Below are 15306 nucleotides of genomic sequence, written 5' to 3'. Positions count from 1 at the left end.
CTTTCCTTCTCTTTATAAATCATGTTCTCTCTCATCATTTTTCACTGTGCCTTTCCTCTGCATGGCGAGATTTTCTTAAGTTTATATCTAGTATCTCTAATACTGATTTTAATTTGATAATTTTGCTTTAATTAAGTCTTTTTTATTTCTACTATCATTGGTTCATCTACTTTTTTATCCTGTTTATTTTTTATTGCTTTCTGCTTCTGTTTGATAAAGTCTGAATATTCTTGCATCTTACTGAACTTACAAAATGGCTTTTAAACATTTTTGTTTAGATCCTGTAGTAAATAGTTTTCAGAAGTCTGCTGTTTCTCTGAATCTTTAGAGTGTTACTCCTTTGTCTTTGACGGGATTCTGGACATGCTATCCCCAAATATAGCATCTTGGCATATTGAATATTTTAAGCAGAAGGAATTTGAGTAAACGGGAGTAGCAGGAAAATCACTTTGACGTTCCGCCTGCGCTTCTACCTTGAAGCGGGTCATGAAGCTTAGGAAGCATTTTCAGATCTTTCCCTAAAGCAGGTTTTAAGACTCTCATGTGAGAGGTGCTGTCCTTACACCCATAGAAAAGAAACACCCTTATCTCTGAAGACACAGGGACACAGAGAAAAATCTGAACAAATACACCTTGCAAATTTTTCCCCAGTATGTTATCATTAGATCATGCTTTTTGCCCAATGGAATGACTATCCATTCTTTGTCACAGCTACTCTAAAAAAACACTCAGGTTTAAGTGTTTCTTTGGGTCTTTATTTCCTTATGAAGGTTCCTGTGTCACCTAAAACTTAAATAAGTTTTTATGCTTTTCTCTTGTTAATCTGCCTCAGCTATGAACTTAGGATGAGTAGAAGATATTTTTCCTTTCCTACCTATCATTCTTCAGAGTTTTCTCCCAAGTTCCCTTCTTTCTATTTACTCATCCTTCATCAAGAAAAATCAGGCTATAGTCACTGCTTGAAAGCTGCAAGGGTAAGTAGATTTATAGCCAGATGCTAGGAAATAAGCATGCCTCCTAATCCAAGGGTCTGGCAAGTTTTCACTTAGTGTAGTTACGTTGACCGAGATCATTTCTTTTTCTTTCTCCACTGCCCAGCCCTCTTATCTTCTGATCACATGGAACAAAAAACTCAGATCCTCAGTCTGCACTGCTTTGAAGGCTCTTTCCATGTCTCTCTCTGACTGTGATTCACACCGGGGCACTCTCCTTCCTCACTGCTTTTCATCACTCCCTCTTCTTCCCCAGCACACATACTTCCCACTCATGTTTTATTGTTTGACATCATGGGCTCTGACTAGATGCAGAAAGATATTAAGGGAGGTGAAAGGCTAGGGCTAACTCTGCCTCAAACAGCAGTGGCCACACATTGGAGGGAGGAAGGCCATATTCTGTTAGATCTAGGAAGGTGGAAAGTTGGGAAGAGATGATGGTTCTTATTTTTATTTAGGCTTGCAGTGGCAGGCCATAGAATGTCTTAGGGTCAGTGGGATTTCCTCCCGGCAATGGCAGGAGGTGGACTGTTTGTCTTACTCTTTGGTGGTGGGGTTTTAATCTCTTCCTGTATTTTCAAGAGTATTGTGCTGGGGAGAAATTTTGTCAAGAGCTTTCATCCATAATACACTGTAAACTTCTTTATCATAAGTATTTTTATTTAAGGAATACTGAAAACCATAGCCGAATATATCTTTAGTGATAGTCCTACCCCAAATTGTAGTGGCATTAGTAATATGTTTTAGTACTAAACTCCTGTTTACTGAGGGCACCATATTAGACCTAGGGTTGGCAAACTTTTTCCATAAAGAACCAGATAACAAACATTTTTAGCCTTGTGTGCCATACAGTTGGAACAACTACTCAATTATACCATCGTAGCACAAAACCAGCCATAGACAATATGTAAATGAATGGGCATAGCTATGTTCCAGTAAAGCTTTATTTACAAAAACAGGCAGTGGGCTGGATTTAGCCCACAGACCATTGTTTGTTGGCCCCTGTATTAGACTCTGTGGTTAAAAGGGCATGTATATGGTGGTCAGAATGATAGAATTCAGGTGTATGGTAGCAACAAAAGTATACTGTCAAAAAGCCTTTCCTATCTCTGCTCCACCTCCCTACTCAGCTTCTTCTTACTTCCTCTCCAGTTCTGGCTGTAAAGCACCAGCCCAGATGGATCTCAGCTCTCAATCGTGTAGTTCTGTTGTTTCCTGAAAATTTTTTCTTTAATGCTTTTCCTTCCTGCTCTTGTTGGTTTATATTTTTGAAGAAAGATTCAGTTTTGATCAATACAATGTATAATTAGATGTTGCCAATAAGATTTGGACAGCACAATTTGCCCTATACCAACCACCATACAGGTAATACCTCCCTCCCTGCATACACTCACGGGGACTCTGCTACAGTTCTTGAGTCTACTCCATGTTGGTTAAGCTGGATTGATGCTAACTCTATGCCTATTCAAGATTTGTGATTTTGACATTTGTTTTCTGTTTGTCTGACATTGTGTAAGGCTTAGTTCATTTGTTTGTTATAATAAAGTTGCTGAATAGTGTAACATCAGCTAACCTTTATTTTCTCACTGAAAGCTTATTAAGCTGAAGAGATCTGTCTGTAGTCAAGAAACACTAAATGATTTCAGTGAAAGTTCAATTTCCACATATTCCATTAAACAATCAGTGGTCATAATACTTTGCATATAGAAAAATAAAGAAATAAAACAACCTAAAATAGAGAAAATAGTTGTCAATTTAATTCTAGTGGTTCAGGCATTTGAAATAAATCCCAGTTAGGTAGTAATACATGAATCCAACTGATCATATATAATGGGGTTAAAGAATTGCTGAGGTATGACTGGGGTTTTCCACGAAAAATTAAAAGTTCTGTGACTCCACCCCTCCCAAGTAGACTGGCCTTCTTGTTCTTGCAGCACGAATACCAGAGTAACAATGACAATAAAATTGTGTTTTCTACTCCTCATAAGAGAAAGTGAAGACAACTGTTCTAGATTTATCTTCTGTATAAGATCTACCACTTCTTAGTTATTGACACTTGGTTTGTTCTCACCCTTTCCTCTGCCTTTCATGTCTCCTTTCCTGACATTGAAGAAGGCTGTAGTGATAAGTCAAAGTGAGAGGCTGACTCTTTGGCATTAATGAAAATTAAAGAAAGAAAATTTTTCTTCGGGCAGCAGAGACAAATAGTCTGATATTCTGGGAGTGGTGGTTGTGGCAGAGGTGAGAATGTAGGGACACAGAGTAGCTGGGAAAGGGTTCTTTGGGCATTTAATCTGTCACCCACATTTCTCTGCACTGGCTTATTCCCAGATACCTAGAGATATGAGTGTTTCATGTGAAAGACCTCTCCAATGCACATATAAATATGTGTCTATTCATGTAAATAAATTTATACATTTATATATGCAAAATAATAGTGAAGTAGCTTATCAAAGGAAGGATACCTTCACTTCTGAGTTTCAGGATGATTCAGTAGGAGTATCAGTGTTCTTAAATGTTGGTATGGTTGGTACTCAGAAGTCCCGCTGCCAACCAATTACCATTACCAAGTTAGCTCTGTGACCTTGGGCAAGTTACACACCTCTCTGGTCTTTACTATTCTCTTTTGTAAAGCAAGGATAAGAGCATCTACTCATAGGGTCATGTGAAGCACTTAGAACAGTGCCTGGAAGACACCAAGAACCATTATTATTGTTATTTGTGCTTTTCTTTGTTTTTAAAATAAGACAGGACTTGAGGCATGTGCAAACTTCTTAAGGGCACACTGACCTTGGAAGTGTTCATTCTTATCAGAGTCCCAGGTGACTAAGAAATGTTAAATGAGAGGCAAGTGCTGTTATAGATGCTTGGGGGCATGATTTAGTTGGCTGTGAATGAAATTTTCCTGCTGTTGTGGATCTTATTAATATCACTTTGTGATGGATTGTTCCTGTTCTGGGTGTTAAGGATGAGACTGTAGTCCGAGTCCCTGGAAAATGTTGCCCGCAGTGCTCTGCAAGATCCTGCTCTGCAGCTGGCCAAGTATACGAGGTAAGCTTTCATGCTCCCCATGTAGGTGTTTTGACATCTGTTCTCACACATCTGCCCTCCACCCACTCCAGCCACCATAAGTCACCACCCTCATGTCTGACTCTGCCAGGAATAGTAACTCAGTACATAAACAGCTTTTCTCTTCTCTTCACAGAAAACTTGTATGAAAAAATTAAGTTGAAGAGGATTAGAAATATAAAGGAATGTGCTGGCAAGCAGCACCTGGTTCAAGAACCTTGGTGAACTTACTGTTCACATATCTTGAGGGGGGAAAAAAGGGCTATTATTGATTACCATCAGTTTACATTTAGCTTTGAGGCTCTGTGGATGTTTTTCTGCTTTGGTTGGATTTTATGCATTGACATCTGGAGACCGTCCCCTCACACCCCTGCCATCTTACACTGGGGAAAACCTGGCGGTGGTAGAAGACAGAGGGAAGGGAGGCGAGAGGCTGTTGGTGGTAGAGCCTGCAAACTCAAAAGTACTATTGGGTAGCCTGGATAACGATGTGCCTAACATGTAGTAAGCATCAAATAAAGATGAGTTTAACAAATTGAATGAATGGATGAATGAATGAGTGAATGTTCTTTCTTGGGAGTGCCTAGCTGGTCCAGAAAAAGGTTACATTACTCAAAAGCAAAGAACACATAAAAAAAAAAAAAAAACTCAATTACTTCCCTTACTCGCCAGCCACTCTAAAAAAGACTAAATAGAAATTGGGGTCATGACTCTCAGGAGAAAATCTGAAACTAAGTATTAGGGGATAGGTGCCTCACAAATTCTAGACAGGTCACTTGAAATCTGAATGAAAATAACTAATTGGGAAGGATTTTTATATGTGCTAGATCTGTGCTGCCTGACACAGTGGCCACATATGTGGCTTGCATTATATTTTTATTGGACAGGATTGTTAGACTGAGTTTTTCTTTGAAGAGACAGGCTTTATATCTGTAATGGCATCTTCAACTACAAGGAACAGAAATCCACTCTAAAAGTGGCTAAAATGCTAACATTAATTATGTCATCTAGAGGTGGGATGGGGCAGCTGCAGGGTTTATCAATTCAGGTCTCAATGATGCCTTCAAGGATCTAAGCTCTTTTGATCTTTCCACCTGCCACCCTTAACATGTTGGCATTTGCCCTTCATCTTGTCCCCTTCCATCCCCAAGGAGACCTCCTCAGCCCTGGGCAGCTCATCCTCACACAGCTATTACTAAAGGTTGGTAGAAGAGAGGGGTGGGATTTTGTTTCATGTGGGAGGAGAATTTTTACTTTGACCTCCACCACTCTAGCAAATTTCCCGTGAGGTCCCCTCCGGTTGGACAGTGTCCATGCCCTAGCTGCAAGGGAAGCTGGCAAAGTGAGTATATGGCAGTGAGGGCTGGGTCTCCTGGCAAAGGCAAGAGCTAAAGAATGCCACGGATGAGCCAGTCAACAAGGTCTTTCTACCCATCTCAGTGTCTCGAGTCTCTATGTGCCTGGCACAGAGTGGGCCCTCAACACACCTGTAGAATGAATATAGGTGAATGAAAATTAAAGTCTCCTTTGGACATTTATTGACTGTTTTCATAGAAGCTATTCCTATCTAAATGTTTTCATTTCTCAAGAGTACATTCAATGTGGCTCATCTTACAAATGTAATGAAAATTGGGTATCTTATGTGTCAGTGCTTCTATTTGATGTATGGGACATTTGATTTTCCACGTTCTTCTTTCCTGTCTTCATGCAGCATGGTGAGCAGTGGAGTGAAAATGCCTGCACCACATGTATATGTGACCGGGGTGAGGTCAGGTGTCACAAGCAGGCCTGCCTGCCCCTGAGATGCGGAAAGGTATTTGAGAGTGTGTACCTTACTTGTTTAAGCTCTATTCTGGGTCATTTAAGGAATGCGCTTCTTATTCCAGTGTGTCCTTTGGGGGAATCAAAAGTTTTATAATGTTTGCAAAGTTACATAAAGATATGAAGGCTCTGCTTCCTAGGAAGAAGGGTTGAGGTGCAAGGGAACCTGCCCATCGTGGGTCGGGCCAGGGAAAGAGCCATGTAGAGCTTTGGTATTTTGGGTCCTCCTGCCTCTGTTGGCTTGGGTGTTTCACCGTCTCCTGAGGACTGCCCCTCACCTTCCTCTCTGTGTCCTAGGGTCAGAGCAGGGCTCGGCATCATGGGCAATGCTGTGAGGAATGTGTGTCTCCTGCCGGGAGCTGCTCCTATGATGGAGTTGTGCGGTACCAGGATGAAATGTGGAAGGGCTCGGCCTGTGAGTTCTGCATGTGCGATCATGGCCAAGTGACCTGCCAGACTGGAGAGTGTGCCAAAGTGGAGTGTGCCCAGGTAAGAAGCAGGGGCATTTCCACTTGGAACGTTGCAGCTCTTTCCAATGGGATAGTGAGGGGTCCTGCCTGTTCTTTACTTCTTGGCAGCAGCAGGGATGTCCACATTGACTTCTCACACTTCATAGGACCTTCTAGCGTAAAGATTCCGTGGTATAAAATGAATGTCACTGTTTGTTCAGACTAGCTCAGAACAGCCTCCTGGATCTTTTAGCTCTCAGTGCATCTGGTCAAATTGGAAGCCCCGAGCCAGAGACATGAAAGGGAAGGACATGATATGGGACATTAGCCTATCAGGCAGCGCAGCTGGATCTCATTGCTGATGGCCTGCCCAGTTCTCCCCGGCTGTGAAACAGGGTCCACAGGTGTGCTGGTGGCCGGGCTCGTGCTGTAGGCCCCACTGACAGCATTTAGCAGAACGAGAGCCAGCACAGAGGGTCCGCTTCCGTGGATCAGGAAAAAACATAACATGCTTTTTGTTTTTAAGAGAGAGCAAAGGGGACCTTATAAACAATTAACTCCATTGACCTCTGTTAACCTCTGCTGTCTGCAGAATTTCTAGAAGCTTCTAACAAAGCAGCCTCTGTTTGGACTATAGATGTACTGTATGTTGGAGGGAAATGACTTTTTTTTTCCTTTTTGAACTTGATTTTGACCCATTACAAAACAAATTGCTTTTAAAGTTGTCTCCTTCTCTCTCACCGCTCCCTTCCGCCCCACCAATTTCCCTCTGGGCCGTGAACTTGAGTAGATGAGGGAAATTAGAAAGATCTGGAGCCCTGGGTTTCTGTGAAGGCATTTTTCTTTCTAGTTCTTCTCCCCCACTTCTCAGCTCCTCTTAACCCTGAGCCTAAGGAGGAACAACCTTTCAGACATGGCTGTCATTGGCAGGGTTATTTTTCAACTTGCCTCCTACTTGTAGGTCTTGACAGAGTTGAGACATATTTAGGTAAAGAGGGTCTTGCTTTTTGCAGATTTATTTCCCCTTACATGCCTTTTCATTTATTTTCTTTATGTTAGAGGAGTCAGGGTGATTGGATGAAGATGAGAAGAAAACCTAATCAGGGCTCTTTTTTGTTGTCTCTGTCGGGCTGAGGCTGGGCTTCCCTGCCTCGGCAGTCTGCCCAGAGGATCTCATTTTATTTTCTAAGGACTTAATTTATCTAACATCCTAGAATTTATGAAAAAATGTGGGAGAGGAGATTCTGGTAGGGTGGGCCCTTTAACCACCTAATTACAGTCAGATCTGAACAAAGAGTCTCAGTCACAGAAAATCGTTTAGCCCATATCCCTAGCATTTCTGCATTTCCATGTGCCTGTCTGCTGCTGTCGGCTGTGACACCTGGCTGTCGTGGCATGAGCCAGGCATTCTTGGCTATTCTTAGGGAATATGGGGATTAGCTGCCAAAGTGGAGAGCACTTCAGTATTCAAGTCACCCCATAACACCGTCTCATTCCTTTCTAGTTACTTCCACTCCACTGCCATCTTTTCTTTTATGAATTGAGGAGTTCTGATGCCTCACCTATTTCTCCAGATCTTTAACCAGCTAAATTGTTTTCTTCCATATTACTTCCATGTTTCCCAAGTTTTGTTTAAAGCCCTGGGTTCTAAACTAGAAACTCTACCAGAATTGAAATTTTAACCAACATTGACTCTGATGAAACATATCTCTTAGCCTTCTTTATATACCATGCTTCTGTTGACCTTGTTAAAGCCTGGATGTACTAACTTCCTAACTTCGGCTTAGCTTGTATCACTGGTGATAAAAAGATGAATAAGGCTCGTTATGACCTTAAGAGTTTCCAGGCTTTTTGGGAAGTCAGATATGTAAGCAAAAATTATAACACAGTGTGGCACCAATGGAAATATGAGTTAAATATATTAGGAGCTCCCGGAGAAAATGACTATGTCTGCCAAGGGGCACAGTGGAAGTGCCCTTTTGATATTTTTATTCAGTTCTACCCCACTTTCTGCCTGCCTCCTTCTCTAAAATATCAAGGTCATTTTGATTTCTGATCTTGGATACCAAGGATGGATTAAGTGTAAGTGCAATGCACATCAGAAAGACACAGAGAAGTTAATTTTTAAAAGAAGAGGCAAAGGTGTGCAGCTTCACCATTGTCTTCATTGTCACACTGGTTATCAACAGCAATGTTCTGAATAGCATTAAAATCAGCATACAGTTTTTGTTGTTGTTAAAAAAGAAGAAAATGGCCTGGTCTTTGTCTTTGCTATATTCCACCAAATCTCTAAACATTGAAACATAAACAAATCAATGATAGGCTAGCACAATATAATGATTTTCATATTTCTAGATTTAATGATGTCTTTGAACCTTAATTCAGGTGAAGAAGTCAAATTACCTTTTGAAGAAGAGGACCTAGCATTCACATCTGAAGCATAAAATGGAATGGGGAAAATTGAAGCTTGGAGCAAAATGCATAGGAGAGGGTAGGCGCGTGGTGAATGTGAGCTGCCATTCCCTGCTCCAGTGGAGGCAGTTTCCCTAAAAAGAGTGTTTCCTTTTCCAATGAGCAAGTTAGCCCAATCTTAGTCATTGGTCTGGTGGCTGTAGGTATGATTAGGTGGGGAAAGGGTAGAGATTCTGTCTGGCCTATGCAACAGAATCCTCTTAAAAAGGAAAGAATTTGTTTGTTTCTGAAAGCAATTTTAGTCAAAAGTCAAATGCTAATTGGAGTGAACTCCCCACTGCAGTGAACTGATGTGGTTTGGGGCATTGAGGCTGCTTCTATAAATAGAAAAGCTATTTGAAACTTCCCACCTCACCAAAACTGAATCCTTGTCCCCCAGGAGCAGTGCTTGCTGTTACTTACAATGATGTTTGAAGGTCAACAGCCTTTCTGTTGCACAGGCCTTACTGTTTCTATACCTTCCCTACCTAATCATACCTACATCCACCAGTCCAAAGACTGAGATTGGACTAACTAACCTGCTCATCAGAAAAAGGAAACACTATTTTGAGGGAATTTGCCTCCAGTGGAGCAGGGCAAGGCAGCTCACATTTATGGAGTGCCTACCCTCTTCTGTGTATTTTGCTATAAGCTTTAATTTCCCTCCCACAATTTTTTCAATACCAGCCACCACCCCCCGCCCCCCCCACCACCCCAGCCACTTTCTTTGCCTCATTTAGGTGATAGGGAGTCACTTTTCAGTTTTGTCTGTATGTATTTTAGTGGACACTCAAGAATCTCTCATGTGTTTTGTCTTTTACAGAAGTATGCATAGTCAGTCTTGTTTCAAAACATTGTTTAAGTGACTTAGTTTACATGCATATCAACTCTTTTATATGCTTTGAAAGCCAAATTCAGTGTTTCTGGGTTATGCCTTCACTACCAACTGATTTGTCACATTTCTGCAAAATAATTTATATGTAAATGCATCTGCTTTCTATAGCACCCACTGCTGCCTATTGGCCTCTGACTGACATGAAATTTTGATGGACAGTAATCTATATAACTCCAAAATAATTATACTCATTTATGTATTTTTGTGTTTCCTCTAAACGTTTAGATTTTCTCTCAGTAAAATAACACATATTCATTCTAGAAAATTTTGAAGGCTCAAGAAAAGTAGAAAAGAGACTTAAAAATCCATCTATAATGCTACCAAAGACATCCAGTGCATCCAGAGACAACCAATGCTTCCATAATATTTGTCATTAGTACAGTGTTTTTAAACAAAATATCATTATGATTATTCTGTTTATGCAAATTTATATTATTCATTTTCATTTAACATGGTTTCTACACTTTTAAATATAATACAGGCCCCAAATTAAATATTAAATATTTAGAGAAACATTACCATTCTTTTTTTTTATCACAAACATTTTCAATTGTTTTCTCCATTAATTTTTTTTATTATACTTTAAGTTCTGGGGTACATGTGCACAACGTGCAGGTTTGTTACATATGTATACATGTGCCATGTTGGTGTGCTGCACCCATTAACTCGTCATTTAGCATTAGGTATATCTCCTAATGCTATCCCTACCCGCCTCCCACCACCCCACAACAGGGCCTGGTGAGTGATGTTCCCCTTCCTGTGTCCAAGTGTTCTCATTGTTCAATTCCCACCTATGAGTGAGAACATGCAGTGTTTATTTTTTTGTCCTTGTGACGGTTTGCTGAGAATGATGGTTTCCACCTTCATCCATGTCCCTACAATGGACATGAGCTCATCATTTTTTATGGCTGCATAGTATTCCATGGTGTATATGTGCCACATTTTCTTAATCCAGTCTATCATTGATGGGCATTTGGGTTGGTTCTGAGTCTTTGCTATTGTGAATAGTGCCGCAATAAACATACGTGTGCATGTGCCTTTATAGCAGCATGATTTATAATCCTTTGGGTATACACCCAGTAATGGGATGGCTGGGTCAAATGGTATTTCTAGTTCTAGATCCCTGAGGAATTGGCACACTGTCTTCCACAATGGTTGAACTAGTTTACCGGCCTACCAACAGTGTAAAAGTGTTCCTATTTCTCCACATCCTCTCCAGCACCTGTTGTTTCCTGACTTTTTAATGATTGCCATTCTAACTGGTGTGAGATGGTATCTCACTGTGGTTTTGATTTGCATTTCTCTGATGACCAGTGATGATGAGCATTTTTTCATGTGTCTGTTGGCTGCATAAATGTCTTCTTTTGAGAAGTGTCTGTTCATATCTTCACCCACTTTTTGATGAGGTTGTTTTTTTCTTGTAGATTTATTTGAGTTCTTTGTAGATTCTGGATATTAGCCCTTTGTCAGATGAGTAGATTGCAAAAATTTTCTCTCATTCTGTAGGTTGCCTGTTCACTCTGATGGTAGTTTCTTTTGCTGTGCAGAAGCTCTTTAGTTTAATGAGATCCCATTTGTCAATTTTGGCTTTTGTTGCTGTTGCTTTTGGTGTTTTAGACATGAAGTCCTTGCCCATGCCTATGTCCTGAATGGTATTGCCTAGGTTTTCTTCTAGGGTTTTTATGGTTTTAGGTCTGCCATTTAAGTCTTTAATCCATCTTGAATTAATTTTTGTGTAAGGTGTAAGGAAGGGATCCAGTTTCAGCCTTCTACATATGGCTAGCCAGTTTTCCCAGTACCATTTGTTAAATAGGGAATCGTTTCCCCATTTCTTGTTTTTGTCAGGTTTGTCAAAGATCAGATGGTTGTAGATGTGTGGTATTATTTCTGAGGGCTCTGTTCTGTTCCATTGATCTATATCTCTGTTTTGGTACCAGTACTATGCTGTTTTGGTTACTATAGCCTTGTAGTATAGTTTGAAGTCAGGTAGCGTGATGCCTCCAGCTTTGTTCTTTTGGCTTAGGATTGACTTGGCAATGCAGGCTCTTTTTTGGTTCCATATGAACTTTAAAGTAGTTTTTTCCAATTCTGTGAAGAAAGTCATTGGTAGCTTGATGGGGCTGGCATTGAATCTATAAATTACCTTGGGCAGTATGGCTATTTTCACGATGTTGATTCTTCCTATCCATGAGCATGGAATGTTCTTCCATTTGTTTGTATCCTCTTTTATTTCATCGATCAGTGGTTTGTAGTTCTCCTTGAAGAGGTCCTTCATATCCCTTGTAAGTTGGATTCCTAGGTATTTTATTCTCTTTGAAGCAATTGTGAATGGGAGTTCATGCATGATTTGGCTCTCTGTTTATTTGTTATTGGTGTATAAGAATGCTTGTGATTTTTGCATATCGATTTTGTATCCTGAGACTTTGCTGAATTTGCTTATCAGCTTAAGGAGATTTTGGGCTGAGACGATGGGGTTTTTTAAATATACAACCATGTCCTCTGCAAATAGGGACAATTTGACTTCCTCTTTTCCTAATTGAACACCCTTTATTTCTTTCTCCTGTGTGATTGCCCTGGTCAGAACTTCCAACACTATGTTCAATAGGAGTGGTGAGAGAGGGCATACCTGTCTTGTGCCAGTTTTCAAAGGGAATGCTTCTAGTTTTTGCCCATTCAGTATGATATTGGCTGTGGGTTTGTCGTAAATAGCTCTTAATATTCTCAGATACATACCATCAATACCTAATTTATTGAGAATTTTTAGAATGAAGGGCTGTTGAATTTTGTCAAAGGCCTTTTCTGCATCTATTGAGATAATCATGTGGTTTTTGTTTTTGGTTCTGTTTATATGGTGGATTATGTTTATTGATTTGCATATGTTGAACCAACCTTGCATCCCAGGGATGAAGCCCACTTGATCATGGTGGATAAGCTTTTTGATGTGCTGCTGGATTTGGTTTGCCAGTATTTTATTGAGGATTTTTTCATTGATGTTCATCAGGGATATTGGTCTAAAATTCTCTTTTTTTGTAGTGTCTCTGCCAGGCTTTGGTATCAGAATGATGCTGGCCTCATAAAATGAGTTAGGGAGGATTCCCTCTTTTTCTGTTGATTGGAATAGTTTCAGAAGGAATGGTACCAGCTCCTCCTTGTACCTCTGGTAGAATTCGGCTGTGAATCCATCTGGTCCTGGACTTTTTTTGGTTGGTAGGCTATTAATTATTGCCTCCATTTCAGACCCCGTTATTGTTCAATTCAGGGATTCAACTTCTTCCTGGTTTAGTCTTGGGAGGGTGTATGTGTTCAGGAATTTATCCATTTCCTCTAGATTTTCTAGTTTATTTGCATAGAGGTGTTTATAGTATTCTCTGATCGTAGTTTGTATTTCTGTGGGATAGGTGGCGACATCCCCTTTATCATTTTTTATTGCATCTATCTGATTCTTCTCTCTTTTCTTCTGTATTAGTCTTGCTAGCAGTCTATCAATTTTGTTGATCTTTTCAAAAAACTAGCTCCTGGATTCATTGATTTTTTGAAGGGTTTTTTGTGTCTCTATCTCCTTCAGTTCTGCTCTGATCTTAGTTATTTCTTGCCTTCTGCTAGCTTTTGAATGTGTTTGCTCTTGCTTCTCTAGTTCCTTTAATTGTGATGTTAGGGTGTCAATTTTAGATATTTCCTGCTTTCTCTTGTGGACCTTTAGTGCTATAAATTTCCCTCTACACACTGCTTTACATGTGTCCCAGAGATTCTGGTATGTTGTGTCTTTGTTCTCGTTGGTTTCGAAGAACATCTTCATTTCTGCCTTCATTTTGTTATGTACCCAGTAGTCATTCAGGAGCAGGTTGTTCATTTTCCATGTAGTTGAGCAGTTTGGAGTGAGTTTCTTAATCTTGAGTTCTAGTTTGATTGCACTGTGGTCTGAGAGACAGTTTGTTATCATTTCTGTTCTTTTTCATTTGCTGAGGCGTGCTTTACTTCCAACTATGTGGTTAATTTTGGAATAGGTGTGGTGTGGTGCTGAAAAGAATGTATATTCTGTTGATTTGGGGTGGAGAGTTCTGTAGATGTCTATTAGGTCCGCTTGGTGCAGAGCTGAGTTCAATTCCTGGATATCCTTGTTAACTTTCTGTCTCGTTGATTTGTCTAATGTTGACAGTGGGGTGTTAAAGTCTCCCATTATTATTGTGTGGGAGTCTAAGTCTCTTTGTAGGTCTCTAAGGACTTGCTTTATGAATCTGGGTGCTCCTGTATTGGGTTCATATATATTTAGGATAGTTAGCTCTTCCTGTTGAATTGATCCCTTTACCATTATGTAATGGCCTTCTTTGTCTCTTTTGATCTTTCTTGGTTTAAAGTCTGTTTTATCAGAGACTAGATTGCAACCCCTGCCTTTTTTTGTTTTCCATTTTCTTGGTAGATCTTCCTCCATTCCTTTATTTTGAGACTATGTGTGTCTCTGCACATGAGATGGGTCTCCTGAATACAGCACACTGATGGATCTTGACTCTTTGTCCAATTTGCCAGTCTGTGTCTTTTAATTGGAGCATTTAGCCCATTTACATTTAAGGTTAATATTATTATGTGTGAATTTGATCCTGTCATTATGATGTTGGCTGGTTATTTTGCTTGTTAGTTGATGCAGTTTCTTCCTAGCCTCGATGGTCTTTACAATTTGGCATGTTTTTGCAGTGGCTGGCACCGGTTGTTCCTTTCCATGTTTAGTGCTTCCTTCAGGAGCTCTTTTAGGGCAGGCCTGGTGGTGACAAAATCTCTCAGCATTTGCTTGTCTCTAAAGGATTTTATTTCTCCTTCACTTACGAAGCTTAGTTTGGCTGGATATGAAATTCTGGGTTGAGAATTCTTTTCTTTAAGAATGTTGAATATTGGCCCCCACTCTCTTCTGGCTTGTAGAGTTTCTGCCGAGAGATCAGCTGTTAGTCTGATGGGCTTCCCTTTGTGGGCAACCCGACCTTTCTGTCTGGCTGCCCTTAAGATTTTTTCCTTCATTTCAACTTTGGTGAATCTGACAATTATGTGTCTTGGGGTTGCTCTTCTTGAGGAGTATCTTTGTGGCGTTCTCTGTATTTCCTGAATTTGAATGTTGGCCTGCTTTGCTAAATTGGGGAAGTTCTCCTGGATAATATCCTGCAGAGTGTTTTCCAAGTTGGTTCCATTCTCCCCGTCACTTTCAGGTACACCAATCAGACATAGATTTGGTCTTTTCACATAGTCCCTTATTTCTTGGAGGCTTTGTTCATTTCTTTTTATTCTTTTTTCTCTAAACTTCTCTTCTCGCGTCATTTCATTCGTTTGATCTTCAATCACTGATACTCTTTCTTCCAGTTGATCAGATCAGCTACTGAAGCTTGTGCATTCATCACGTAGTTCTCATGCCATGGTTTTCAGCTCCATCGGGTCATTTAAGGACTTCTCTACACTGGTTGTTCTGGTTAGCCATTTGTCTAATCTTTTTTCAAGGTTTTTATCTTCTTTGCAATGGATTTGAACTCCCTCCTTTAGCTCGGAGAAGTTTGATCATCTGAAGCCTTCTTCTCTCAGCTCGTCAAAGTCATTCTCAATCCACCTTTGTTCCATTGCTGGCGAGGAGCTGTGTTCCTTTGGAGGGGTA

At 40.3% G+C, this 15306-nt stretch overlaps 1 protein-coding gene across 4 annotated transcripts in view; it reads left to right on the top strand.

Annotated features, from left to right (window-relative positions):
* Window positions 1-15306, top strand: part of FRAS1 (Fraser extracellular matrix complex subunit 1) — a 480560-nt gene that overhangs the window by 202252 nt on the left and 263002 nt on the right. For 3 of the 4 annotated variants that reach the window (XM_517202.8, XM_024356095.3, XM_024356096.3), the window contains exons 7-9: window positions 3960-4043; window positions 5773-5874; window positions 6180-6371. The exons of the other annotated variant lie outside the window; for it this stretch is intronic. In XM_517202.8, the coding sequence (XP_517202.4) occupies window positions 3960-4043; window positions 5773-5874; window positions 6180-6371 (378 nt within the window). The remainder of the gene's footprint in view (window positions 1-3959; window positions 4044-5772; window positions 5875-6179; window positions 6372-15306) is intronic. 4 annotated transcript variants of the gene reach the window in all.

The sequence above is a fragment of the Pan troglodytes genome, chromosome 3, assembly GCF_028858775.2.
Source record: "Pan troglodytes isolate AG18354 chromosome 3, NHGRI_mPanTro3-v2.0_pri, whole genome shotgun sequence".
Classification (NCBI taxonomy): Eukaryota; Metazoa; Chordata; class Mammalia; order Primates; family Hominidae; genus Pan; species Pan troglodytes.
Note: the sequence above shows the minus strand (reverse complement) of the source record. Positions and strands in the feature narration are given on the sequence as shown.